Source organism: Fusarium graminearum, chromosome 2 (assembly GCF_000240135.3).
Source record: "Fusarium graminearum PH-1 chromosome 2, whole genome shotgun sequence".
NCBI lineage: Eukaryota > Fungi > Ascomycota > Sordariomycetes > Hypocreales > Nectriaceae > Fusarium > Fusarium graminearum.
Genome location: NC_026475.1, coordinates 8,781,151 through 8,806,838, shown reverse-complemented (window position 1 = coordinate 8,806,838; position 25,688 = coordinate 8,781,151). Strand labels below are relative to the sequence as shown.

Sequence of the window (25,688 nt, the reverse complement as noted above, 5' to 3'; positions counted from 1 at the left end):
TCAAGTACAAGACTGAACACTTGCCCTTCTAGTTCGTATACTTGTTAATACCAACTCTCATCATCATGCATCAAATTACGTTCAGTCACAAGCCACCTAGTTCTTGCCGCACAACATTGCTAATTATGCTTGTTGCCATTCTTCAGCTCGATAGTGTAGCTTATGTAGTTTGTGATGTCCAAAAAGCCGATCTACGCCGTCTTCTTCAAGTGTTTATCCTTGACAAACTCTTGCACCATGGCTCTTTAGTGTGTGGAATGTATCCCACTCAGCTGACTGTTCTGAACTTTTCAAGAGATCACATTGGAAGACATCAGTGCCCAACCTAAACCTTACTCTCTCGGAACTGCGCAAGACACGGTTGTATGTCAGCGCAGTAGACTTATGATCGATCAACGGTTGAAAAGTTGTCATATTCCGATCTATTCTAAAGTCTTACGACAATAGCTATTCTTTATATACTCGGACTTTGTATGAGTCCAACCATTTATCCTCAATAATTACCAGTTGTGACAATTGTACCTTTTTCAGATACTCGTCTTCTGGTGTGTCCTTATAGTCCTCTCTGTCGATATCAACGAAACCCTCTTTTGCGATGGAACGAGGCGTGATCATCAATGAACGACCTTTGACAACCATTAGTATTTCACTAAAGTACTGGTATCTCTCACACTCACCGTTGATGCTCCTATCAGTTGCAATTCTCAACATGCAGCTGGAAACATCCTTCTGTTCACCAAACTCCACACCGCGGTCCACCAGCCACTTTTCGTACTCGGCGGTTCGAATAGCGCTCTTGATCCAACAGGGTGCGACGTAGTTTATGCGGATTGACTGCTCGTGGCTTGATCTTCGGACGGTTCTCATGAAGCCTCTCAAGGCATATTTCGTTGCAGTATATTCCCAGTTACCCTGTCGCATATCAGTCAGCTTTCTGGTTGCTGTTGGTATTGATGGGCGGCGTCAAAGTCAGGAACTTACTGGACTGTCAATCCAAGCTACCATCGAACCTGTGATAATAAAACAACGGTCCCGTTCTTCGCTCACCGGTTGCTGGCGAAAATAATGAACCGCAAGTTTCCAGGTGTAAAACGTGCCGTCTATATTGACACGAACAATGTTTAAGTCAGGTTTGGTTGGTTCATCGTTAGGGTCTGCACGGTCAGTAAATAGGTCTTTCACTATTGCTCCAGTGGCTTCAGTGGGCGCTTACCATCAAGATTCCATAGACTGTCCCCAGAACTTCGGGAAATGCCAGCATTTGCGATGACAACATCAACAGAATTACTTGGGCTCTGGCTTTTCGCTCTCTCGAACATTGCTTTTTGCTGATCCCAGTCTCTGATGTCGCATTTGACGAATACACATTTTTGGCCGTCGGCGTTGAGCTCGGCTTCAACTGCTTTACCGCGCTCTTCGTTGACATCGGCGAATGTCACCCAGGCACCAGCAGCGACAAAGTCTCGTACAAAAGCTTCACCCATCCCATTGGCACCTCCTGTGATGACTACCGACTTAGCTTGAATGTTTTCGAGTTTTGGTGCAATGGTATGGTCAATTGGACCATTGTAGGCATAGCGATTGACAGCCATGGTGTGTGAGCGAGCTTGATGATGGGGTTGGGCTACAGGTAGTGTTGGTCGCCTTGTGGAGCAATAAACAAGACGACAATTTAGAAATCTTTCACTTGTAAGTTAAGGTGAACCAGATAAACTTGAGCTAAAACTGACAAGGTTCAATTCTGATTCCCTCAGTCGCTCTAAGTATGAAGGTACTGTTGCGGCGCTACGTAGCTTGGCCGGCTGGGCTACCGCGCAATATCGCTACAACCCCGCATTCAGCATCAGCTGGTCACTAATGGTCGGCAATACCGTTTCGGGATAGCCATTCATCAGTACAGCAACAACATTGCCGAACATACTTGGCAAAGAGGTAGATGACTTCGGCAATCAACACTCATGAGATCAGTTATGCTGACGCGATGGCCTGATTGAGGCTTTGCCGACTTAGTGCTGGTAGAGGTAATAGGGCTAGGACAAGCACCAGCATCTATTTTACCCATTGTTGACCATCCTGAGTACTTTAACGACACTTTGAACTGACGTACAAGAACAATCTTATCCACACAATCGCTTCAACCTCACCATCACCTGGAGCGGACTTGAAGCTTGACTCTATCAACATCAACGACAATGCCCTCTTTTGAGTCGCCAGAGACCAAGGCTCAGTCGGCCGAGGACTTGTCTTCAATGCCAGCAACTGAGCTCCCAGAACTCGTTGCAAAGCTAGATGATATCAAAAATGGACTGAGAAACGGGCATACAATCGGGCATGCAACAGATCCGTTTACACTGAGCAAGGAATATGCCTACACACCACGAAAGATCAAAGTCTTCACGATTGGCGCAGGATTCTCTGGTTTGTTGATGGCGCATAAGTTCCAACACCGCTTCCCCGAGATGGACGACATTGTTGATCACACTATATTTGAGGCTCGCAACGATATTGGCGGCACGTGGTTGGCGAATAATTATCCTGGCGTCCAGTGTGATGTACCCAGTCACATTTACGTATGTTTATCCTTCCAAGCTAGAATAGCAATTTGTACTAACAGTGCTAGGCATTTCCTTTTGACCCCAATCCCAACTGGGAGAGGTTTTATGCTAGCGGTGGTGACATCTTGTCTTATATGAAGGCGACAGTCAAAAAATGGAATCTTGACCGTGACTTGCAGCTAAACACCCGAGTTGTCGGCGCTGAGTGGCTAGATGATCTTGGTCAGTGGAAGGTCACAGTCGAGCACGAGGGCGTTCAACGAGAAGAGTTCTGCCACGTGCTGATCTCGGCGCAAGGAGTTCTCGTGTAAGTCTTGATTAAGACGTCTCTGAAACGCAAGTGCTAACCGGTCAGTCACGAGTCGTGGCCCAAGATCCCCGGTCTAAAGGACTTTGAAGGCCATACCACTCACTCGGCCAGTTGGGATCATTCGTACGACTACTCCAATAAGCGTATAGCTGTAATTGGCAACGGTTCATCAGGAATCCAGATTGTCCCTCAAATGGCAAAGCTCCCCGGGACCGAAGTCACAAATTTCGTCCGTGGTCCAGCATGGGTCTATTACAGGGCACCACCCTCAAAGCATCTCGGCAGAGAGGACGATGATCCTAACCCTCGCTACTCAGAGCAAGACAAGGCGCTCTTCCAAGACCCAGAGCTTCATCTTCAACACCGCAAGGGTATCATCTCGCGCACAAATAAGTCCTTTTACATCTTCCGAAAGGGCGAGAATAATGAGCGGGGTATGAAGATGGCTGCTGAGCAAATGGCTGAGAAGCTTGGTCATGATCCTGTGCTATGTTCCAAGCTTATTCCTAAGTGGGAGCTGGGTTGTCGTCGTATTACACCTGGCCCTGGATATCTCGAGTCATTCTTGCGGCCGAATTGCCATTTGACGGATAGTGCGATTACGCAAGTTACGAAGAAGGGTCTCATGACTGCTGATGGTAAGGAGCATCAGGTCGATGTCAGTAAGTAGTAGCTCTCTTCTCCATAGACCGGTTGGTACTAACATTGTCAGTCGTATATGCCACTGGCTTCGACGTCTCTTTCCGTCCTCGCTACCCCATCGTGGGCTTGAACAATATTGATCTCCGCGAGCAATGGAAGGAGGACCCGGAAGCCTACATCTCTGTCGCAGTCCCCTCCATGCCCAATTACTTCATGATGATGGGACCTAATTGCTTAGGTGGGCACGGTTCCCTTGTCGAGTCCCTCAACTGGACAGGCGACTATTTTGTCAAGTGGATCAAGAAGATGTCAACTGAAGACATCAAGTACGTCGTTCCTAAGAAGGAAAAAGTCGATGCCTTCATTAAGTACTGCGATCAAGTTCACAAGACTCTTGTTTGGAGTGGTGGCTGTACGAGCTGGTACAAGCGAGGCAAAGTTGATGGACGTGTTACGGCGCTGTTTGGTGGAAGCGCTCATCTGTTTAATCGCATGCTTGGAGATATTCGTGCGGAGGACTTTGACATCGAGTATAACACGGCGAATCCGTTCATATTCATGGGCAATGGGTTCACGGAGTTTGAGATGGATCCGGAGAGCGATTTGTCGTGGTACGTTGAGCAGGCGGAAACTCTTCGGATCGGTTGAGGAGTGCAGTGCCATTCATAGTCCTCCACACTAAGATAGCATTAGATAGTCAATTATGAACTTCTTTCAAAGATTACAATATTCAATTCATTTTATATACCTTGCGGCTTTGGGGGTCGCGAGGGAACAAGGAGTTGAAGCAACGTGTCAAGCAAACAAAATAAACCGGCAGACCAATTTTTTGGGTTGGAATATTTTCTTGTGCCAAGTATCATTTTTACTACTATAGGATATCAAGATTAATATTTGAAAAGTCAAAATTATAATCAACGAATGGCTCAAGCAGATCATGATATCGATTGAGCAGGTCTTCGTGAAAAACAGCATTCTCCGGGGACGGTAGCGCGGTTGCCGTCGTTCCAAACTCATCATCGGCAAGCAGACAATCCGCAATCCGACTTGTGGACCTAGTCACGAAGGGAAATAAGAGCTTCCAGTCAAAGTCATTCGATGGCCCATCGCTGGAGCCATTGGACGCTGTCGCTCTACCTTTACCAGTATGCATCATACTTCGAGGTAGCGCGCGCAATCGTTCGAAGCCTTGTCTGATGACATTGGCAGAAGCCCACATTTGCTGGAGCTGTCCGACTGCTTGGTCCAGAATGTCCAAGCCCTCTTCTGCTTCTTGGGAGAACTGCTTAATTCGACTTGCTTGTAATAACGCTATAAAGGCTGTACCGCAATACCAGCAGGTAATTGCCATGAGAAACCGGGCGTTACCACGTGATAAGATATCCCTCAGAATTCTGGCGATGCATGAAGCAGCTAAGATAGCGGGCGGTAGAGCTTGCGGCAAGTCTGGTGTTGTTCTCTGCAAGTGCATCACAATGATCGTTGTCAAGTATGGGAGATGCAATTGATGGACATCTCGGTCGAACCCTTCTGTTCGACTGGAGCCTATCGGTAGCTGAAGGTCTGGCGGTAGCGACTGAACCCATGCGACAAGCTCTTGCCTAAGCTCCGTGGGGAATGTCGGGATTTCCGAAGACGAGTCCACTGACTTCGATAGTGCTTTTGACACTTTGCCCATTATAGCGCAAAGCCGGACCCAGTACATGAATATTCGACCTTTTTTCTGTGATGCCGGATCGCTTGGGAAATCTGAGGGTTGCACTTCCTGTATCGTCATATCTTCGGGGCAAATGATGCAGGGTTTGCTTTGGCAGAGGGACGTCAATCTCTCTCGTGCCTAAGGACGAGTTAGCCATCAATGTCCAATGCCAAACGCGTTAGAACTTACAAATACAGTCCACCATAATCGCCGGCGTAAGCTCAGGTGGAGTGCACTCGAAGCCACGCCACTTTGTTTCGGCTCGCGGTGGATGTTCATCTGCTGTGCATGCCGTATTATGACAGAGGTCCACCACCAGCTTGCATGTCGATGTGCTGTCGAAGGTGAGCGAGGTGCCCACCAGTAGAACAAAGAGACAGCCTTGAGAGAAGTAAGTATATCCGGCTCTTCATCCATATAAAACATCATCCTTGCTTTTTCGTAGTAGGATGCTGGGCCTTGGTGAGGTATCAAAGGTGGCTGGATATGACTCGCGGCGAGCGCAAGTGCATTCGAAAGCATAGGCGACCGCGCAAGTTCAGAGTCAAGAGTTTCATGATCGAGTACAGGACACCATGGGTAGCAATACTCAAAATATGTTTCTGAAAAGCTCTGTTGTAACTCTTGTTGTCGGGGGTCTGATGCCGGATTGCGAAGCTCGAGATTCGCGACAAGTTCTTGCTGCTCTGCTTCAAGTTGATTCTCAGGTCCGTAGATCTGAAGGAAGCCCGTATCGACGTCTCCTGCATGACTGCAGCCAGCACCTTCTGTTGGAGATGTGCTTGCCTTGGTCAGATGGCTTACCGCAGTATCTGGAGCGCGCTCAGCCGAAGGTATGTTGAACGCGACGTGAGTTGGTGTAGCATGCACAGGCGCTGGCGTGTCACCCATGCCTGGACCAATTACATTCTCATCAAAGTCGATTTCTGTCGCATCAGGTAGCTCTGGATTATCCTCCGCCACATCATCACCTTGAGCCTTACTGTTACTACGGTCCTCTGGATGTCGAGAAGTTACGTACCTGCGGCTACAATGGTGTCGCATTCGGTCCCACATTCAGCCTGTGTAGACGCTCGCCGGCGTTGTTTGCCCCTCCTTGACGGCCGAAGATGACAATCTTGATCTTGATTAACACAGTTGGAGCATTTCGTCTCCCCTTGCGACGTCCGGTTCTTGCAAACGGTCAGCTCATGACCTGGTACATCAACGTTAGACGCGAGTGGGGAGACTGACCTGCAAATCGCACTTGATCTTCTTTGAATGACAAAAGAAACAAACAGCTTCAGCGCGCTTTCGTTTCGGCGGTCGATTACTGAAGTGGAGCCAGTTGCCGACGAGTTCTGTCATTGCCAGATGAGAGAATGGTTATCGTGCTTTGGTGCGAGGCAGGAAGAGGTTGGATGCCGATGCAGGCCCAAGGCGAGATCAACCCTGGACCCCCAGACTAACCCAGAGTTAGAAGCCGAGGTCATGGTTCAGGCTGCTTGCAATGTGGGGATTAGGCCTAACGCTTGTACAGTAGCAACTTCAGTCTGCTTGCAATGTGGGGATTAGGCCTAACGCTTGTATAGTAGCAACTTCGGTCTGCTGAAATTAAGTTCGGTGTATTTTTGGCCCGTGCGGGGTTAGACGCGTCCTCTCCGCAACTCTGGAGGCAAGGTTGTACGGCTGCTACGACACAGCGATTTAGTTTTTACACATAACAAACCACTAAGAAACTGTTAATCAGTCCACTTCTGCTCCTTTCAGTACTGATAGATTTGTGGAGCGACTTTTAAAGTCGAAGACAGAAGTCCGACCCATTCCGCGCTATGCATAGTGTCCTTCAGTATCGAATGGTTCTCCTTCAAAGGGATGAAAGAGTGAAAGTTCATTTACACAATTTTGAACCCGTGAACAAAGCCCCGAACAATTTTTGAAAACAGACCACAAGCATATCCGACATGTTCAAAATGAATTTGATTTACGTATGCCTAAGTTGTATTTTAAGTTATAGATTTTGCGATCTTTCCATGAATTACGAAGTCTTTGGTCTTTGTCTCTATCCAGAATTAAGCGCCGCTTCAGGGTAGACTCTCGCAACTACTTAGTTACGCTAAGATCACTGGGCAGTAGATATGTCGTAAAGTGGGACAAAATCGGGGCTACAGCTAATATGACTGGGAGGTTTAAGGAAGGACGACACAACCCTTAAGGAGGCAATTTCCTTCTTTCGATAGGAAACATACATGAATTCACAAAAAGAAGCTAGGCAAAGGCGACGACATGCATTGTATTTGGATATTAAAATAAAAATCATGAACTGTTAAACCAAGACAGCATTCAATCCAAGCCAAACCCGACAGACACTTATTGACAGTGACAATCAAAGAATATAGCGGAATTGCATGTTCTGACTGGTCAGCAAGTACCCTTCTGATCCAAAAAAGACGACTTACCTTCTTATCAGTGAGGTCATCCTCATAAGCATGATCAAATCCTTCGGTGGTGCCAGATCTGTCGCGCTTGCTGTTGGACCACATGCATAGGCAACGGTAAACAAGGGCAAGAAGACCGGCAATAATAGAAGTAACGACGACAGCAATAAAGCCAGGCTCAAAGCGAGGTGCATCTCCTTTCTTGAAGCAAAGGGGACCAACGAAGTTACCAAGACAGTAGCCGATGTAGAGACCAGACGATGCGACCGATCTCTTGGTGTATCCCGCAGTGTTGGCAATTTGAAGACCCATGAGAACAGCGTAGCCACCACCCACGGATGGGAGGATATACACAGCAAAGAGGAGAGCCCCAGTGGCTGAGAGTGGAAGAAGCCAGAGTAACAAAGCAGCGAGGACAGTGCCCATCTGAGCAATAAAAACCAGATAGGACCTGTTGTTCCTGTATCTGTAGGCCAAGTAAGGGAACAGAAGCTGGAGTGTTCCAGCATATGCGCCACAAGGCATCATAAGCAGCAGAGAGTTGAGGGTGCTGAAGCCAAAACCATGGATGATGATAGGAACGAAGGTCGAAATCGGGGCATTGGCAATCATAGATAAGAAAGCGATAGAGAACACAATCCAGAACTTGGGATCAAGCAAGAGTTCCCGGATCTGAGCGATTTTGAGATGGGTGTTGCGGACACCAGAGTTGTTGGTCTTGAGTCTCGCGACCAGGATATATCTTTCCCTCTCGTTGAAGCCCTTGGCACGGACAGGATCAGGAGGGAGAACGAAGACGAGAATTATTCCCCAAACGATGGTCAGGGCGCCGGAGAAGTAGTACATATATCGCCAAGAGGATACTCCTCCGTTGATCTGACCGAATCCGTAGTTGATGATAGGGGAGATGATGGAGACGTAACCAGTGCAAGAGTACCAGATACCCATGCGCATTGCTTGTTCATTCTTTTTATAGAAACTTCCCTGGAAAGAATAAGTAGGTAATCGGCGGGTATAGGACAGGCCGACTTACAACTATCATCATAAACATAGGACTGATACCGCTCTCCAAGAAGCCAAGGAAGAACCGCTGAGTATAGAGTGTCTTGTAGTCTTTGCACACCACAGTCAACATGAGGCAGACACCCCAAATTGTAACAATAGCGGAAGCAACTCGTTCGATGGGATATCTTTGAGCGAGCATCATTGCTGGATACGCTCCGATGATGAAGCCGAGATAGAAAATAGCGGCTGACATGGCATAGCGATCACCGGTGAGAAGGCCTAGATCTTCTCTGAGTCCGAACAAAGCCTTGGACAAGATATGTTAGCAAAGATACGAAACTTGGAGGTGCAGGACATACTGCTTGGGAAAGCATGGCCTTGTCGTAGTACTGAAGCCCATCTGTATAGCGTTAGTGTTTTTCCCCTGCTCGGCGATCATGCAGCTTACATGTTGCACATAGAACAGGCATAAGACTCCAATCAATCTTGCGACGCAACTTCTTCTCCTCCGCATCGGTCCAGGCCTCATCACCGCCATAGGCCTCCAAGACTTTCATGGCCTCATCCTGGTGGACGGTGTCAACTTCAATCCCCTGCTTGGGAGCCATGTCTCTCGCCTCTCGATGATTGACAGCTGCGCCCTTTTCAGAGTCAGACATTGTAGATTGAATGATGAATGATGAAGTTGATGATGATATAGCATTTCGAGTGGATCAGAGCACGATACTTATCTTGATTGAATCTTAGTTCGACGCTGGATGATACGGGGTAAAATTCTGGGGTAGGATCCGGGGTGGATTGTTTGTGGTAGACGGGCTTGGCAAGCTTATCTGCTTTTGGTTTGCCGATCATGATGCCGGTGGCCTGGGCCCGGCGCTATTGTTGCGGGGTGACAGCCTATTGACACAATAGTTTGTATAGCTCAAAATCTTCTAGTCATCTGTGCCATTCTGATCTCAACTCAGGTTCAGGTCATCGCCCCAAAAGCCTCCGAGTTCAATTATTCGTCACAGCAACAGGTTTCACTTGGTCTAGCAGCTTCGGAAAGCCAACACCACCGACAAAGGTAACATGGCCCCAGATAAAGCACCACACTTTGAGATTCCTCCAGGAGAGGCTATCAAAGCTGTCAAGCTCATTAATCCAGTCAATTTTGGACCCGCGATTCTTGAGAGGTTTATGGCACCCGCTGTTCCTGGCCTTGAGACATTCAAGAGTTCCCCTTCATTATCGTTCCTCATTGAACACCAGTCTGGGAGGAAGCTTGTGTTTGACCTAGGAATCCGAAAGGATTATGACAACTACTCACCATCCATTGCCAAGTATTTGCCGACTACTAATTACACTATAGAAGTGGTGGGGAATGTGGCCGACATCTTGCAGGATAATGGTATCTCTTTGACTGAGATTGAAGCCGTGATATGGAGGTCAGTACAATCAAATCAAAGAATCCGATAATAGACAAAGTTACTAAATTCTCTAGTCATTGGCACTGGGATCACATCGGCGACCCATCATCTTTCCCTCATCTCACAGATCTTGTAGTAGGTCCTGGGTTCAAAGAAGCAATGCTACCAGGAGCCCCTGCGAACCCAGAGTCTCCCATACAAGAAAGCGACTACGCGTATGTACAATTATAAGATATATGGATTATGGAAGCTTACTATTGGTAGGAATCGTAATCTGCGTGAGATTAGTTTCGAGGGTCTAGACTCTCTCAAGATTGGTCAGTTCCCCGCGTTTGACTATTTTGGAGATGGTTCGTTCTATCTCCTCGATAGTCCCGGGCATGCTGTTGGTCACCTCTGTGGGCTGGCAAGGACTACATCCTCCCCAGACACTTTCGTTCTCATGGGAGGAGATATCTGTCATTACGCAGGTATCTTTCGACCTTCTAAGTTTCTACCAGTGCCAGATACCATCAGCCCTCATCCTTGTCATCCGCACGAGGATGGTGTTCTGTGCCCCGGTGAAGCTTTTGATCGTCTGCAAAAATCACGAGGAAGGGCGCCAACGGATACTCTCTTTGACTTGACGTTTGGTTTGGATTTAGAGCTTGCCACCAAGACTACCAAGCAGCTGCAGGAACTAGACTGCAACGAGAATATCTTTGTGGTTGTTGCCCATGACTCCACGGTACGTGATGGCGTTCCTCACTTTCCGAAGAGCCTCAATGATTGGAAGAAAAGAGGATTAGGAAAAGGATTAAAGTGGGCTTTTTTACGCGACCTGGACAAATTCTGGGAATCTGAGGGTTTACTGGAAAGCGGGAAAGCCTAGAACGAAAATGCTAGACCGTAACAGCTTAACTTGATGAATAATTCAATTTACGCGATTCCTAAGCTATGTTCATTCGAGATGCTATCGTTTAGTAGCCGTTCACCTAAACTCGGGCAACTTGTAACAGGATTACCGGCCTGAAATCTGCTAATTGTCACAGGTGTCACAAGTCTCTTTGGTCTATGACTCTAATGTCTTGGCAAACCACCATCTCAGCAACTTCGGTTTCTTGACAACCCCGAGTCCGAGTATCGGACGCCCTTTGACTAGGGCTACGCGATGTAAAAACGACTCGGCAATGGCTGGCTATCCTTTTTGGGAAAGGCGGGATGGCCTCAAGTTTAACTTTCGGTTACACGATAATCCCAGACGTCAACCGCCAGATATGCGGGGTTGACAAGGACTCGCTGGAATTCGTTGAGAGGAAACTAAACCCGCGGGCATAAATCGACACACCGGATGTAACCCTCGTCATATCAATTGCGCTGCAAGCTCAACATCTTTAGAACTTTGTTATACCTCAGTACAGCACCACCTCTCTATTTGGCAACCATCTTATCATTATCACTACACATTCTCACAATGCCTTCAGCACAACCAATTCGTGATGATGCCTTTGGGTCCCCTGGCAGCAACTTAGACTATGATGTTCTTATCATTGGTGCCGGACTCAGTGGTATCCTCAGTCTGTACCGTATGCGGGAACTGGGCTTGAAGACACGAGTCATTGAAGCAGGTTCCGGAGAGGGTGGAACTTGGTTCTGGAACAGGTATCCAGGTGCTAGGTTCGATTCAGAGAGTTACTCATACATCTTCTCATTTTCACAAGAAGTCCTGGATGAGTGGAACTGGACCGAGCACTTTGCTCCTCAACCAGAGACCCTTCGCTACATACAGTATCTTACGGATAAGTTCGACTTGAAGCGTGATATGCAATTCAACACACGCGTAAAATCGGCAAAGTTCCAGGAGGATACGTCGTCGTGGCTGCTGGAGGATGAAGATGGCTCGCAATACACATGTCGCTACCTCATCACCGCTATGGGCATTCTCAACCAACCAACTTTACCAAACATTCCCGGCGTACAGAACTTCAAGGGACAAGCGTGGCATACAGCCAGATGGCCCAGTGACGCTTCCGCCTTAGACGGCAAGCGAGTGGGCATCATCGGTACAGGTATGGATCCAATGGCTAGGATGAATAATCCCCATTCTCTTAACTCATTGAGGTATCCGGCCACTGACACGACATGTAGGCGCAACGGCAATACAAACCATACAAGCCATCTCGGACAAGGTTGGACACTTGGCAGTATTTCAAAGGACTCCGAATTGGACAGCCCCACTACGAAATAAGAAGATCAGCCCCGAGGAAATGGATGAGATTCGCACAAGATACCCAGAAATCTTCCGCAGATGTTCCGAATCCTATGCTTGTTTCATCCACGTTGGCAACAGCCAGGGCGTGTTCTCTATGACGGAGGAGGAGCGGCAAGAAAAGTGGGAGAGACTATACGCCGAACCCGGCTTCGCCAAAGTTCTGAGTGTCTCTTCAGACATCTTCACAGACCACAGAGCAAACGAGCTTTACAGCAAGTTCCACGCTGATAAGATCCGCGCACGAATCAATGATCCCGAAGTAGCTGAGAAGCTGATTCCCAAAAATCATGGTTTTGGGACAAGGAGGGTACCTCTTGAAAGCGGTTACTTCGAGGTTTTCAATCAGTCAAATGTCAAGTTGGTTGACATCAGGGAAGACCCGATTTCTCAAATCACAGAAACTGGTGTCCAAACGGGAGATGCGTTCTATGAGCTTGATGTTCTTATCTACGCTACTGGCTTCGACGCTGTCACTGGATCTTTCAACGCAGTTGATATCCAAGGCCGAAATGGAACGAGTCTCAAGGATGTCTGGGCTGAGGGCATCAGGACGTTCCTCGGACTTACTGTCCAGGACTTCCCTAATATGTTTATGATTATGGGTCCTCATCAAATGTTTGGAAACATTCCAAGGTATGGTCTTCCGAATTATTTACTATGACTAGTACTGACAGTTTGCCTTTCAGATCCATCGAGTACGCAGCAAACTGGGTTGCCGAGTTTATTCGATATGCTCGTGACAACAAAATCATCAGTGCTGAAGCAACAAACAAAGGTATGGAGGATTGGACGCAACATGTGCACGAATGCGGAAAAGGCTTACTGGCCAATGAAGTTGACTCATGGATGACTGGTGTCAACAAGAACTTGGCTCATAAGCAGAAGAGATCCATGACGAGATACAATGGCCCTGCACCAGGGTATCGAAAGCGATGCGATGAGGTCAAGGGAAGAGAGTACTCAGACTTTGTGTTGAGATACGCTTGAATTATACAGTCCATTAGAATTTAAATATTATTAAGATATGACAATTCGTGATGGAACCGAAACATAAGAGATGCTACAGGGAGTCTGGTTATTTAGACAGCCTCATCTAAAAGTTGTTGTTGAGCAGATATCAGGCGGCATCCTTACACAGATTAGCACTACTTATGGTAAGCTTATTGATGCACTTGAATACAATCCATTGTGTATGTTATCGATCCATTTCAAAGTTTCCATAACTTTGGAAGATCGATGTTACCGTGGATAAGATATCATTGTCTAGGTGGATTTAACTTCAAAATTCCGAGCCTCAGGGTTCGATAGTGCCCAAGTAATTCCCTCCTCCATAACCTTATCCCATCTCTTAGACTCCGTCAACTGGTCCCCATATCTACGGAACCCATGGGGTAGTCCCTTGAAGACATGAATATCCGTAGGTACACTATCGTCATTCGATGTCAGTAGCCATAAACATATTAGAACAATGCCTGTTGACATACCCTGCCTCAGCAAGCTTCTTGCCATACAAGAGCCCTTCATCCCGCAGAGGGTCGGCACCAGCGATTCCAAAAACAGTGGGAGGAAGACCCTCTACCTGAGAAGCTGATGCATTTCCGGTGTTTGCCCGGAAGTCCTCAGCATCTGGGGAAAAGAATGGGAATTTCAACATTCCAGTAAAAAAGTCAATGACCTTCTTGGGAAGGATAGGAGCATCCTCGTTCTGGACATATGAAGATACCAGGGGACTTTTGAGTTGGTCAATTTGTGACTGATTATAATCCTTATGAACCAAGGCTGGTATCATCAGGATCTGTCCAGCGATCTTGGGATATTGGCGTATATCTGATGCAGAGATATTCTGTCTCAAAGCCAGAGCGGCTGCTAACTGAGCACCTGCGCTGATACCGCCAATGACAACCTGTTTAGGTTTGCCTTGAAGCTCTTCGATGTGATCATGTACCCAATAAAAGGCATCTTCGACATCATTCCAAGCTGTAGGGAAAGTATGTTCCGGCGTGTGACGATAGTTTACATTGATGACGGTTACTTTCGCTCCAATTGCGATTCGTGAGGATATGGCATCTTCGGATGAGAGTGTTCCGAATAAATATCCTCCGCCATGAAGGTGGATATAAATCGGTAGGCGAACATCGTCTGCTGCATCGATAGGTCTATAGCATCGTGCTTCTATGAGAGAATTGTCTCTCGTAGGAATCTTGTGGTCTTTCATACAGACCAAGTGACCCAGCTCCTTCATTTCATTCGCCGAAATCTCCTCACGACCTTTGTTGATTACTGCTTGTCTCTCATAGATATCCGTAAACGCAGGTGGAGGCAGGAGACTCGCCTCTACCGCAAGCCATTCGGCAGACTTAGGGCCATATTCTGAAAAGTCGCACATGATGAAGGATTTGATGTTGTTTCAATAGATATCTCTGGTTATTGCTTAGTCTCAATAAGTCATTCACGTCACCAAAACGCCTACTTGAGGGATATCGATGCCTTAGAGTGCATGATTGGCCCGAGGCATGTGATTCCGTACCTGGTCCTGGCATCGTACCTCGGCGCAACCCCACAAAATGAGTTCGAATTGGATAATTAAACTCTGGCAACTCCCGATTGGGAAAGCCGTCCAACAGTTCCGAAAGAAGAAGTTCACCTTGTTGACCTCATGATTAAATATTGCGCAGTGAGATGATTCTTTGTATCATTTTATAGCAAGAGGCTCATCAGCGACTTGAAGACAAACTGCGCCATGGCCGAAATACCCACCCAGCCACCTTCCCGTTCACTAAAGAATAAAGTCGCTATTGTCACAGGCGCCGGCTGCTTTGGAGATGGCATCGGCAATGGCAGGGCGATATCAATCATGTTGGCCAACGAAGGCTGTAACGTGATATGCCTTGACATGGATCTGGAATGGGCAACAAAGACGGCTGACATGGCCAATCAAAGCTCAGCTACCAGTAAGGCGATACCAGCGCAAGGAAATGTCACAAATGAAGATGATTGTGAGAAGTCCGTCAACCTTGCAATGAAGGAGTTTGGTCGTGTGGATATTCTTGTCAATAATGTCGGCATAGCAGGCGCCTTGGGGACTGCTGTTGATGTGGATATGGCCAAATGGACCATGGGACTTGAGGTAAATGTTTCAAGCATGGTTTTGATGGCGAAGTATGCTATACCCGCAATGGCTAAGAACGATGGCGAAATTAAGGGGTCTATTGTCAATATGGGGAGTGTAGCTGGGCTGAAGGGCGGTACACCTCACCTCTTGTATCCAACCGCAAAAGGGGCCGTGGTAAACATGACCAGAGCAATGGCCGCTCATCACGCCAAAGACGGTATCAGAGTGAACTGCGTGTGTCCAGGAGTAAGTTTAGAAATTTGAAGACAAGAACGCAGGACTAATGGTTTTTAGATGCTATATACACCAATGATGTATGCTAAAGGCATGTCAGAAGAGTCAAGGGAAGCGAGGAAGGCGAGGAGTCTACTCGGGACTGAGGGTACAGCTTGGGATGCTGCCTGCGCTGTTGTTTTTCTGGCAAGTAACCATGCAAGATGGATTACGGGAGCTATTTTGCCAGTAGACGCTGGGACAACCGCTGCAGTCGGAACGAGCTTGCCTGCTGGTGCAAGCGTGAATGGTTGAAGTAGTTTACCGAAGGACTAGAAATAGACCCATACATATACCGTTGATGAGACTTTTGCCTTGATACTGCTTGATATTGTAACGTAACTTTAGCCAGATATCTCGCCAGCTCAAAAATGACATGATCTTGTCAACCTTCCATGTACCAATGAGTCACAGCTATTTCGCTCAACTATATGCTAAACGGTATGGAGAGCCTTTGTAGTTCATTCAAGAATGATTTGGATTTATAAACTGGACTAATCGTGTAATAACGCCACTCTTGCTTTAATCTTCCCTTCACCAAGTGCCCCAAGCACTTCCTGAAAATCAGGAAGCTTTCTGGTTTCAACTCGTGGGCTGATGTGACCAGAAGCAATAAGGTCGAGAACCTTTTTCAAATCTCTGACTTGACCACCATATGAGAAGATGAAAGAAAGCCTCTTCCTGGTGCCGATCTTCATGTGGATTGTGTTTTCTGTGTCCAGACTTCCAATGCAGAGGAGTTTGCCCCCGCGACGTACTGAGAAGATGTTAATTCTGGGCCAGTCAGAAGTCAAAGAAGATCTTGGCTTACCGATATGTTGAGCGTCTTCGAATGTCTGATGGGTTCCAACGAAGTCAAGAACAGTGTCGATCTTTCCTTCTAGACCATTATCTTTGACAAAGTCTTGAGGCCGCTTTCCCACTGGAACGATATCTTTTTCAGGTATACCCAGAGCTTTGGCTTCATCAAGCAGTTCTTGTCGGATATCAGAAACTACCACTCTTGACCCAATATGACGAACGATCTGAAGGGCATTGAATCCTAGACCACCAAGACCGAATAAAAATACTGTTTCATGTTTCTTCACTTCTCCTCTCCTAGTGATGGCGTGATAGGCTGTGTTCACAGCGTCGGTGGCCACTGCTGCTTCGGCTGGCGTTACACCTTCAGGAACCTTGACTGCAGCTCGAATATCGACAGCTGTAAACGGCGCGTAAAAGCCATCTTGGCCAATGCCTGAGTGATGGCCTCTTTCACACAGTTGAGATAGATCGCGAGAACATTCGGGGCAATCGTCTTGGCCACAGCCTGGGACCGCATGAAGAGCTACAATGTCTCCCTGACTACCACTCAGCACTGGGCAAGTCTAAGATTTGAAGAATTTCTCTTACCACTTTCAGTCCTTTGTCTTGAACATTGCTGCCTATTTCAATAATCTGTCCGCAACCTTCATGACCCAAGATGTACTTTTCCTGGAACCAAGCTGCTTGCTTTTCTATCGTCAGAAGAGAATGGTCGCTTCTACAAACTAGAATATTGGTCAGAGTTTAGTCGACTACCATAGGGGAAGACTCTTTATACCGCCAGATGCCAGCATCTTACATAGAATGCCATTTGGCAATACTTTCGGAACGGGTACTTCTTCGAAAACCTCGAACATGTTATTATATTAATAGATGCAAGTTGGGAGCTTATAATACCGGTTTTGGGCTTCCTTTGTGTTTTCTCCATGCAAACATGGTTGCTGGCACTGTTTCAGAATCCATGACAGTTGTACTGAAAGTTGGTCAATAATTCAAATGTAGAAAGCAAAGTTGAATGTCTCACTTAAGTATAGGTATAGGTAGCAGTAGTCCAGCATAAATTACACCATGTTGTTCGACTTTCTAAGAGTTGTAATTAGCTTGGCTTCCTTTTATAGACTAAGACATTCTTAGTAACATTTTCTACCGAGGTTCTGCATCTGCAGAATGCGGGGGATTAGCAGATGGCAATGCTCTCGGCTTTCCTATAAGGGCTTAGGTCTAGTAAGAATAAACTCTACCACTTAAAATAATAGGCTACTAACTTATTAATAGCTGCAGCAGAGGAGAGAATATAATAAGTAGCTTAAAGTAAGATATAATATTTTTACTAAATAGCTCTTAGGATTTCTATATATAAACTTACTTAAAATATTACTAATAGTGCTTTTATAATTATTTCTATAAAGTAGTTTTATATTTTATTATTTTATATATAACATATTTAATAAGCGAGCGCCGCAGATAAGTAAGTGCTGCATTTTTCCCTCTTATATCTTACTTTTTATTTAATTAATTGATTTTTAATAACTAGTAATATTAGAACTTTTAATTAAAGCTAAAACTCTTTTTACACTTTAGGCTCTTTAAAATAACTAAAAACTAAATATCTAATATATTATAAAGATATATTAAATTAATAATTACTATTTATATTACTATTAATAAGGTATTTAATTATAATATAATTTTATTTTAAATTTATAAAACCTATTTAATTAAAAGGAAAATATAATAATATAATTTATTTTTAATTTAAATTTATAAGGATTTCTTTTATAATTATATTTTATTAAAAAAATAGCTAATTCCTTACTTATAAATTATAATATATTACTTATTAATATATATTAAATATATAACTTTATTAAGTAATAATTAGAGCTAAAGATATATATATTTTAAAGGTATAACTATTAAAAAGTTAAATATAAAAATTTAAATATTATTTATAGCTAATTTTAGCTTATAAAGAATATAATTATAAAATATAATATCTAATTAAATAATATTTAAAATTTTAATAAGATTAGCTTTATAATAGGTATTATATAGTTTAAAATAGTTATTATAAATATAAAAATATAAAAGAGATTAAAATTAATATAGCCTAGAAACTATAAATAGATTATTATAATTTAAGTAATTAATATTAAAGGTTAATTAATCCTACTATTTATTAATATAAGGTAATATTACCTTATAAATTAATATTAAAAATATAACCTTTTAGGTAATTAAGTTATTATATTAAATTAAAATAGATAAATAAATAATTAACTTAATTTTAATTAAATAAAGCACTTTAATAAATCTATAATTAAGTAATTAATTAGTTCTTATTACCTTTTAATTTTTAATAGTTATAAAAGTTATTACTTTATTAAATTTAAGAGATATTATAAAAATAATAAGATTATTATATTTTATATACTTACTTATATCTTATATTTACTTTAACCTCTTAATATTAAATACTTTAGGCTTTTAAAAAAGGCTTATAATTAAGAAATAAAGTATTTAATTAAATATTTTATAACTTATATTTTTAAAATTAAGTTCTTTAATACTTTTTATATTATTTTTAAAGCTATTTTTATTAAAAGTAATATATAAGGAGGTTTTAAAGGGGCTAAATTTACTCCTTTTAATTTAAATTATATTATTTTAAAGCTTAATATATAACTATAGACTTTAATACCTTTAGTAAAGGTAATTAAGCCTTTTACTCTTTAGACTTTAAAGACTTTAATAATAGCTAATAAGGCCTAATTTTAAACTAAATACCTTAAGAGTTAAATTAAAAAGTATTAAAATAACTCCTTAAAGTTAATTATTAAAGCTATTTAATCTCTTATTAAGGTAATAAAGAGAACTATATATAAAATTACTTTTATAAGAAATAAGATTTAAAACCTTTAAGAGAGAAATAAGAAATTAAATTAATATTAAAAATTAAAAAGAATTAAAATATTAAAAAGAGAAATTATAACTATAAAGGAAATATTATAAGTAATTAATTAGATAGATATTAATATATAAGTAATAAGTAAATTATTAAAAAGTAATAATTAAAAAAAGTTAATTAGATTAAATATATACTAATATAGTATATATAATAAAACTAAATATAATATAAAGATATATTAAGTAATTTTAAAAGTATTTAAAGAAAAGTATAATAAGTAATTTTAATTAATTAGATAAATTATAATTATTTTATTATATAAATAGTAAAGAGTATAAGTAAAAGTGCAGCGCTTATTTATTTATAGCGCTTGCTTATTAAATATATTATTATTATTTAATAAGTATAAAAGTATTAATAGTAACTTCTATTAAGTAAGTATTAAGTAAAAGTATTTAGTAAAAAAGAAATTATAATTAATAATTTCTAGCTTTATTAAGTATATTTATATATTTTATTTTATATAATGTAAGGGGTCTAATAGCTCAGTTAGGTAGATCCGTTAATGCAGGTAATATAGGTCCTCTATTGTTGCAAGACTAAAGCTTACCGCTTATTCTTCTGTGTGTAGAATTTGCAGGTAAGCCCCCTTGATAGGGGCTTGTGACTATCCCGAGGTTCTCCCGAAGGTCGTGCGTTCGAACCCCGTTACATATAAAGTTATTATTAATATAGTTTAATATTATAGAGAGTTTTAATAGTAGCCTCTTTCTTTTATATTTAGCTTAGTCTTAATATAAAAGCTAATATATTTAAAAATAATATAATAATTAAAATTCTATGTCACTTTAGTTATTTATTATAGTATCTATTATATTATGTAAGCTGTATATATATATACTTGTCTTTAACATAAGGTATAATATAAAGCGGGAAGCCCTTAGCCTTTCCGCTAATAAGTAAATAGGGTAGTATAATAATTATCTAACGATCTCCTTGCAAAGGATGTTAAGATAATCTACAAAGCATCTTCAACCTCTTTATTTACCAAGTACCTTGTAAGAGCAGAAGGCCTATTATAAGGATAATATATTAAGAACCAGCGAGTTTTGACAGCGGCCAACTTAAACCTTCCTTCCAAAACGGTCCAAGATGGTTGGCTACTGCTTCGATAAGTGACCCTGCGCAAGGTTGGAAGACCCAATACGAACGGTTTTCGTACACAAAGGCGAGGAAGAATGCTAAGACTGCCAGCGCCTCAGGATGACGTAGATATAACGCATCAATATAATCTTCTGGAATAATAACCGGCCAGGCTAGGGCGGCCTGGATTTTGTTGCTGGAGCTTTGAGCATTGTGGTTTGCAAGATCAAGTACCCATTGCATCCGCTGCAGAGCGTTGATGGACGCAGTAACCGGCATTCTTGAGGAATCTGACAGTGATTCTAACAGTTTACGTAGCTCAATAGTCTCGGTCCCGGGTTCCAGGTGATCAATTCTGTTGCCAATCTCAACGATACCTAGAAGGGGGGCCAAATTTGATGCAAGAATCTGTGGCCAGTAATTGGCCGTCACGGCGCGGATTCCCTGGTGAACTCGCGCATAATCTACAAAAGCGCTAACAAACTCGCCGAGATTATCCTGATGGTCCCTAAAGGTATTGTATAGAACGTGGATCCCAAGGAAGGAGGTGAAAAGGAAGGCGGGTATGAAGTTTGTCCCGCTGATATTCCCGCGGGTTTCAAGGAACTGGGCCAAGGCCCGCGTCTGCAGTTCGGTGGCATACCGGAGGTAGAGATTCTGGCTTGCCTGTGCTGTAGTGGATTGGTATAAAGCACTAAGAGCAAGCAATTGATCGAGGAGGTAGGGTGCCACGTGCGTGCTATCCAGAGCACTTTCCACTACCCGGCTCGAGTCACCGCCTACTCCCATAAAGGTAGTCATGTTGATAATGGCATAGTGGAATAGACTCATGTGAATGGCGTCATAACGGCCTGGAGCTGCTACAGTTGACCTCGCCTCAGCTGCCGCAGCAAGCAACGCAGGCGATAAGGGAGTTCCCGCTGGGCTGTTGCTGGAACTACCTGCGACGTTCGTGTTCAGTCCAGCTTGGCCTTGGCCTGGGCCTGGAGCAGCTGCATACGAGCAGGTTCGGTTCCCAAAGGTACACTTGGCGCACCTTGGATGAACCTCGTCACACTTGATACGCCTTTTCTTGCACGTATCACAGCCTGTCCTTGACTTTTTGTGAGTGCGGCGACTCTCGCTTCGACTGGAGGGCTCGGGTGGCATTCCGATGGCTTTCTTGTGGTAGGTGTTGTAGCTCGGATCCCGGCACCTTAGAAAGCGAGGTTAATGACGGTATATTTTTTTTAGGAAGATAATGCGATTCAAAAAGCCCAAGAGTAATGGGAGCTTTTGTGGGGTTCAAGTTAGACGGTGGCACATAACTGGTGGTTACCGTAGATAGTTAGCGTCTCGTATGTGTATACGAATGAACGAACACGAGTTAAACGAGAAGGACATATCGAAACCCCACTTCTTTCATCCACATCGCGCCCCTTCTGTTTCTGTCTCTAGCTTTAACACGGTTTTTTTTTTTTTAACACAGACAGAGTTTTCAGGAGTCTGAGCGAACAAGGGGGAATGAACACTACGTAGCAAATATATACTCTTTAATATTTGAATTCCAAATCTGACCTATAAATCAACAATATACATCTAACATTTAGGTAATCAGAGCTGGAATTATAGAGGATCGACAAAGTGGGGGCAGAGAATTGCGAGCATGCCCGGTAATGCAGATGACCATGACTGTGCAGACACGGATAGATGTCGATGATCAGTATGTCGTTAGGGTAAGAATTACCCCCAACCCCCACCCTCGCTAACATAGTCGTTTCATCTCTTCCCCCAGCTTGTGCAAACCTCTTTCTCTTTTCAACAAGACCCTGCCATAGCTCTCTTGGTATCTCTTCTAGTGTTATCGCTCGCCTTGGTGGGTACGCGCACCGCTCACCCCACCCTTCCGACCTATACAAACCCAACGCTGATTGAATGGAACTCTGATCCAAGCTGCATTTCCGTTGCAGAATCTGACTCTACTTTCTTATGTTCCAGGCCACCTTTCATGGCGTAAGCAGTACTTCCAGTCTATGCCAGCAAGGACCTTATTACTTGGTGGCACACAAGTAACGCCTTGGCTAGATATTTGGAAACAGATAACCGCACTTTTTCAGTTTAGTGTCGACTTGCTCCTCTCTCCCAAGGTCCAAGAGGTGCCACAGCTTTCCTGACTCAGCTACAGTACATGAGTGTAGGCATTGTGAGCCTTGTTTCTTCCCGTGGCAAACACACCCTACACCTCCGCTTCTGAGTCTAAGCATCTGGGAAACCGAGCGTGACTGTGCATAAGACAAAGGAGGCTCCCATCCTGTCAACTTGGTAGGGAAGCCTCGTCATTGTATAACACCTTACTATCGAAAAATAATACTAGAACTTCAACAAGGGAAGAGAATTTACTAGGCGGGAAGAGGATCAATTTATAAGTTAGATGGAACCTGATCAGCGGACTGAACCCATTACATACTAGTTCAGTAAGAACTTGCCCCGAGTTTCCTTTCTTGTCCCACGTCATTGTAACTAGACTTGGCGTAGCTTTACCCCAACGCAGATGTCTCAGTCTTAACTCGGAGGTCACGAGAGCTGAATCCACCAGCAAAAGTGAAGGTTCCCTCAGGGATAACCCACTGACGAGTAGCTTCATCCCAGAAGCTGAGATCCCTTCTCTGGAGAGGAAAAGTAACCTTCTTAGTCTCTCCAGCCTTGAGATACACCTTTTCGAAACCCCTTAGAACTCGCACTGGGGTACCAGGTGGTGTTGTGTCTTGTGGGAACGATACATATAACTGAGGCACTGCGTGTCCGTCCCTATCACCAGTGTTGTGCACCTTGACAGATACTGTAGCTGCTTGCTCCCAAAGATCAACCCATCCTCCAGGAGCCTTGCCCTTGGACTCATCCAGTTGAGCTTGAATGCCTGTGGCTATATCAACGGTGAGTTCTGTTGACATCTCAAAGGTGGTGTATGACAAGCCGAACCCGAACTCATACTGAGGCTCAATGTTCATGGCGTCAAAGTGCCTGTAATCGATAAATTGACCTTCTGTGTAATCAACTGACCATGCATCAGGATTGGCAGCTGGCTCAGTTAGGTTATAAATAGGTGCACCGTAATCCCTTTGCTTCTTGGGAATAGTATAGGGCAAACGGCCGGCGGGCTCCGTATCACCCCAGAGAACATCCACGATGGAGTTACCGATTTCTTCACCAGGGTAATGGGCTGAAAGAATAGCAGTCACGTTCTCGTTGTCGGCCCAGGGCATCAAGACTACACTTGGACCGTTGATAATAACAACAGTATTAAAACACAACGAGGATACGCTCTCGACGACCTTGGTAGCATTCCAATCAAGGTCTAGCGAGTCTCTATCCCGGCCTTCCGCCGCAAATGCCTTCAGAAAGACCAGACAGACATCAGGGATTGGGTAGATGGACCTGAACTTGCCCTCAATGATTTCTTTGTGTTCTAGAAGGATCTGTACCCGACCACCGTCTTTACGCACACGTTCTCGAATTGCGTCCAGTGGGGCGATGAGTTCGGTATGACGGACTATGCCAGAGCCGCCACCCTGGTCGAGAGTGCCCATCTCATAGGAGATGGACGTGTTTGCATAGTCGAAATAGATGGATCCGATTGTTGGGTATGGCGCTCCATTTCCGAATACACCGATATCAGCTTGCTTCTTCAGAGGCAAGGTGCCATTGACATTCTTGAGGAGGACAGTGGCAGCGGCACCTAGTTTTCGAATAACCTTGGCGTGATCGCCTCGAACATCGCGTGCAGGGATGGGTGTAACTGGCAACTGGGGATTATTGTAACCAAATTGGTTGACGCCAAGGGCAGCAGTGGAAGCGGGATCTAGATCAGGGAAATCCTTGTTCTGACCCAGAAAGAAGTATGGCCTCAGAACTCTCTCGGCCATATCATTGAGCCGACTCTCTGTCACATTATCATCGCCGATTGCGTCGAGAAGCTGATCGCCGAAATAAGAGGCGCCGTAGTCTTTGCTGACAGGTCCTGGCATCTCGAGATCGAGCCCTGCGTTGGCGAAGGAGGTTGTGCCATGTGTCGCATACCAGTCGGAAACAACGTAGCCCGGAAACGCGAGCTCGTCCTTTAGCAGCGAGAGCAAGTGCGGGTTCGCGCAGGAATAAGTCTGGTTGACTCGGTTGTAGGAACACATGATACTGGCAGTGCCGGCTTTGACGGCGTCGGCAAAAGGCCAAAGGTACAGTTCATGAAGTGTACGTTCATCGATGTTGGAGCTCAGAGCATTGATGAAGGTTCCGTCCTCCTCAGTAGTCCTGGTGCGCTGTGTTTCCTGCTCGTTGCCAATAAAGTGCTTGGAGCACGCTTGTACACCAACAGATTGGATACCCGAGACGGAAGCGTTCATGGCGACACCAGAGAGGTAAGGGTCGGGGCCGAAACCCTCCCAGTTTCGTCCGCCAAGGGCGCTGCGGCCCATAGGACCACAGGATGGTCTGCCATTACATTAGCATATTTCTAACCCTAACTTTGCCAAGGTGGGTGTTGTAATGACTTACCCGAGATGGACATGAGAACCTTTGGCCCTAAACTCTTCTCCAATGGCAACGGCACGTTCATAGATAAGGCGCCTATCCCAACTAGCAGCTGCAGTAAGGCCGGAAGAGAAGACGCTCGAACCGTCAGACCTGGCATATCCAGAAGGGCCATCAGAGAAACATATTCCCTGAAATCCTAGCCTCTCAACTTTTCCGATTGTGCCAACGCAAGCAGGCCCGTCCAACCGATAACCGCCTGTAACGATGCCAATCTTCTCAGTCGTATTAAGCTGTGCTACAAAGTGACGGGCTTGATCAGAAGCCTCCTCCCAAGCTGTCCCAATGGTTCGGTTAGTTTGTACAAGTACCGGTACTGATAGAAAATATAAAAAAAAAACGCGCAGATACTTACAAGATGCTGACCTCTGACTGAGCAGTGTCGCGGAAGTATGGGAGACGAGAATGAGGCCTGCAAGGCTCATCCACACAATTGGAACATGCATTGTGCCGCAGAGGGTCGTAATCTTGTTTTGCTGCGCGGATGGAAAGAGAGACACGTGTTGCTTTTTCTTGTTGTTCGTGGTGTTTTCTGTTGGCCATTGCTTGGTGTTGCTCGTTCCGTTTTATATGTCTTATTTCATACGACTTCGCATT

General features: G+C 44.4%; 11 protein-coding genes across 11 annotated transcripts; 4 read left to right on the top strand and 7 right to left on the bottom strand.

Moving 5' to 3' along the window:
- Nucleotides 1-325: 325 nt before the first annotated feature.
- Nucleotides 326-1,592, bottom strand: FGSG_11549 (uncharacterized protein; the record flags this gene model as incomplete). The annotated part of the gene is made up of 5 exons (XM_011324775.1): nt 326-346; nt 523-626; nt 678-912; nt 982-1,100; nt 1,214-1,592. 5 exons carry the CDS (start codon nt 1,590-1,592, stop codon nt 326-328), a joined length of 858 nt encoding a protein of 285 aa, XP_011323077.1.
- Nucleotides 1,593-2,192: 600 nt separating this feature from the next.
- FGSG_11550 (uncharacterized protein) lies at nt 2,193-4,155 on the top strand (the record flags this gene model as incomplete). The annotated part of the gene is made up of 4 exons (XM_011324774.1): nt 2,193-2,570; nt 2,621-2,862; nt 2,911-3,527; nt 3,578-4,155. The coding sequence occupies 4 exons, from the start codon at nt 2,193-2,195 to the stop codon at nt 4,153-4,155; spliced, it is 1,815 nt and encodes a 604-aa protein (XP_011323076.1).
- Nucleotides 4,156-4,378: 223 nt separating this feature from the next.
- Nucleotides 4,379-6,678, bottom strand: FGSG_11551 (uncharacterized protein; the record flags this gene model as incomplete). The annotated part of the gene is made up of 5 exons (XM_011324773.1): nt 4,379-5,344; nt 5,396-6,132; nt 6,228-6,378; nt 6,440-6,518; nt 6,656-6,678. The coding sequence occupies 5 exons, from the start codon at nt 6,676-6,678 to the stop codon at nt 4,379-4,381; spliced, it is 1,956 nt and encodes a 651-aa protein (XP_011323075.1).
- An 893-nt stretch (nt 6,679-7,571) lies between these two features.
- Nucleotides 7,572-9,287, bottom strand: FGSG_11552 (uncharacterized protein; the record flags this gene model as incomplete). The annotated part of the gene is made up of 5 exons (XM_011324772.1): nt 7,572-7,598; nt 7,645-8,607; nt 8,657-8,935; nt 8,988-9,028; nt 9,077-9,287. The coding sequence occupies 5 exons, from the start codon at nt 9,285-9,287 to the stop codon at nt 7,572-7,574; spliced, it is 1,521 nt and encodes a 506-aa protein (XP_011323074.1).
- A 412-nt stretch (nt 9,288-9,699) lies between these two features.
- On the top strand, nt 9,700-11,305 carry FGSG_11553 (uncharacterized protein; the record flags this gene model as incomplete). Its single annotated transcript, XM_011324771.1, has 4 exons — nt 9,700-10,055; nt 10,112-10,252; nt 10,302-10,764; nt 11,069-11,305. 4 exons carry the CDS (start codon nt 9,700-9,702, stop codon nt 11,303-11,305), a joined length of 1,197 nt encoding a protein of 398 aa, XP_011323073.1.
- Nucleotides 11,306-11,490: 185 nt separating this feature from the next.
- Nucleotides 11,491-13,275, top strand: FGSG_11554 (uncharacterized protein; the record flags this gene model as incomplete). Its single annotated transcript, XM_011324770.1, has 3 exons — nt 11,491-12,085; nt 12,165-12,921; nt 12,975-13,275. The coding sequence occupies 3 exons, from the start codon at nt 11,491-11,493 to the stop codon at nt 13,273-13,275; spliced, it is 1,653 nt and encodes a 550-aa protein (XP_011323072.1).
- Nucleotides 13,276-13,551: 276 nt separating this feature from the next.
- FGSG_11555 (uncharacterized protein) lies at nt 13,552-14,674 on the bottom strand (the record flags this gene model as incomplete). The annotated part of the gene is made up of 2 exons (XM_011324769.1): nt 13,552-13,714; nt 13,773-14,674. 2 exons carry the CDS (start codon nt 14,672-14,674, stop codon nt 13,552-13,554), a joined length of 1,065 nt encoding a protein of 354 aa, XP_011323071.1.
- Nucleotides 14,675-15,013: 339 nt separating this feature from the next.
- FGSG_11556 (uncharacterized protein) lies at nt 15,014-15,943 on the top strand. Its single transcript, XM_011324768.1, has 2 exons — nt 15,014-15,646; nt 15,695-15,943. The coding sequence occupies exons 1-2, from the start codon at nt 15,029-15,031 to the stop codon at nt 15,926-15,928; spliced, it is 852 nt and encodes a 283-aa protein (XP_011323070.1). The 5' UTR covers nt 15,014-15,028; the 3' UTR covers nt 15,929-15,943.
- A 224-nt stretch (nt 15,944-16,167) lies between these two features.
- On the bottom strand, nt 16,168-17,334 carry FGSG_11557 (uncharacterized protein; the record flags this gene model as incomplete). The annotated part of the gene is made up of 4 exons (XM_011324767.1): nt 16,168-16,430; nt 16,485-17,013; nt 17,066-17,202; nt 17,277-17,334. 4 exons carry the CDS (start codon nt 17,332-17,334, stop codon nt 16,168-16,170), a joined length of 987 nt encoding a protein of 328 aa, XP_011323069.1.
- Nucleotides 17,335-20,403: 3,069 nt separating this feature from the next.
- On the bottom strand, nt 20,404-21,329 carry FGSG_11558 (uncharacterized protein; the record flags this gene model as incomplete). Its single annotated transcript, XM_011324766.1, has 2 exons — nt 20,404-20,458; nt 20,608-21,329. The coding sequence occupies 2 exons, from the start codon at nt 21,327-21,329 to the stop codon at nt 20,404-20,406; spliced, it is 777 nt and encodes a 258-aa protein (XP_011323068.1).
- Nucleotides 21,330-23,044: 1,715 nt separating this feature from the next.
- On the bottom strand, nt 23,045-25,537 carry FGSG_11559 (uncharacterized protein; the record flags this gene model as incomplete). Its single annotated transcript, XM_011324765.1, has 3 exons — nt 23,045-24,992; nt 25,056-25,407; nt 25,447-25,537. The coding sequence occupies 3 exons, from the start codon at nt 25,535-25,537 to the stop codon at nt 23,045-23,047; spliced, it is 2,391 nt and encodes a 796-aa protein (XP_011323067.1).
- Between the last annotated feature and the right edge of the window lie 151 nt (nt 25,538-25,688).

What these genes read in the sequence shown, in the direction of transcription:
- FGSG_11556 (XM_011324768.1), top strand. Translation starts at nt 15,029, where the DNA reads ATGGCCGAAATACCCACCCAGCCACCTTCCCGTTCACTAAAGAATAAA. An exon ending in TGAACTGCGTGTGTCCAGGA is followed by an intron (nt 15,647 to 15,694) that starts GTAAGTTTAGAA and finishes AATGGTTTTTAG; the next exon opens with ATGCTATATACACCAATGAT.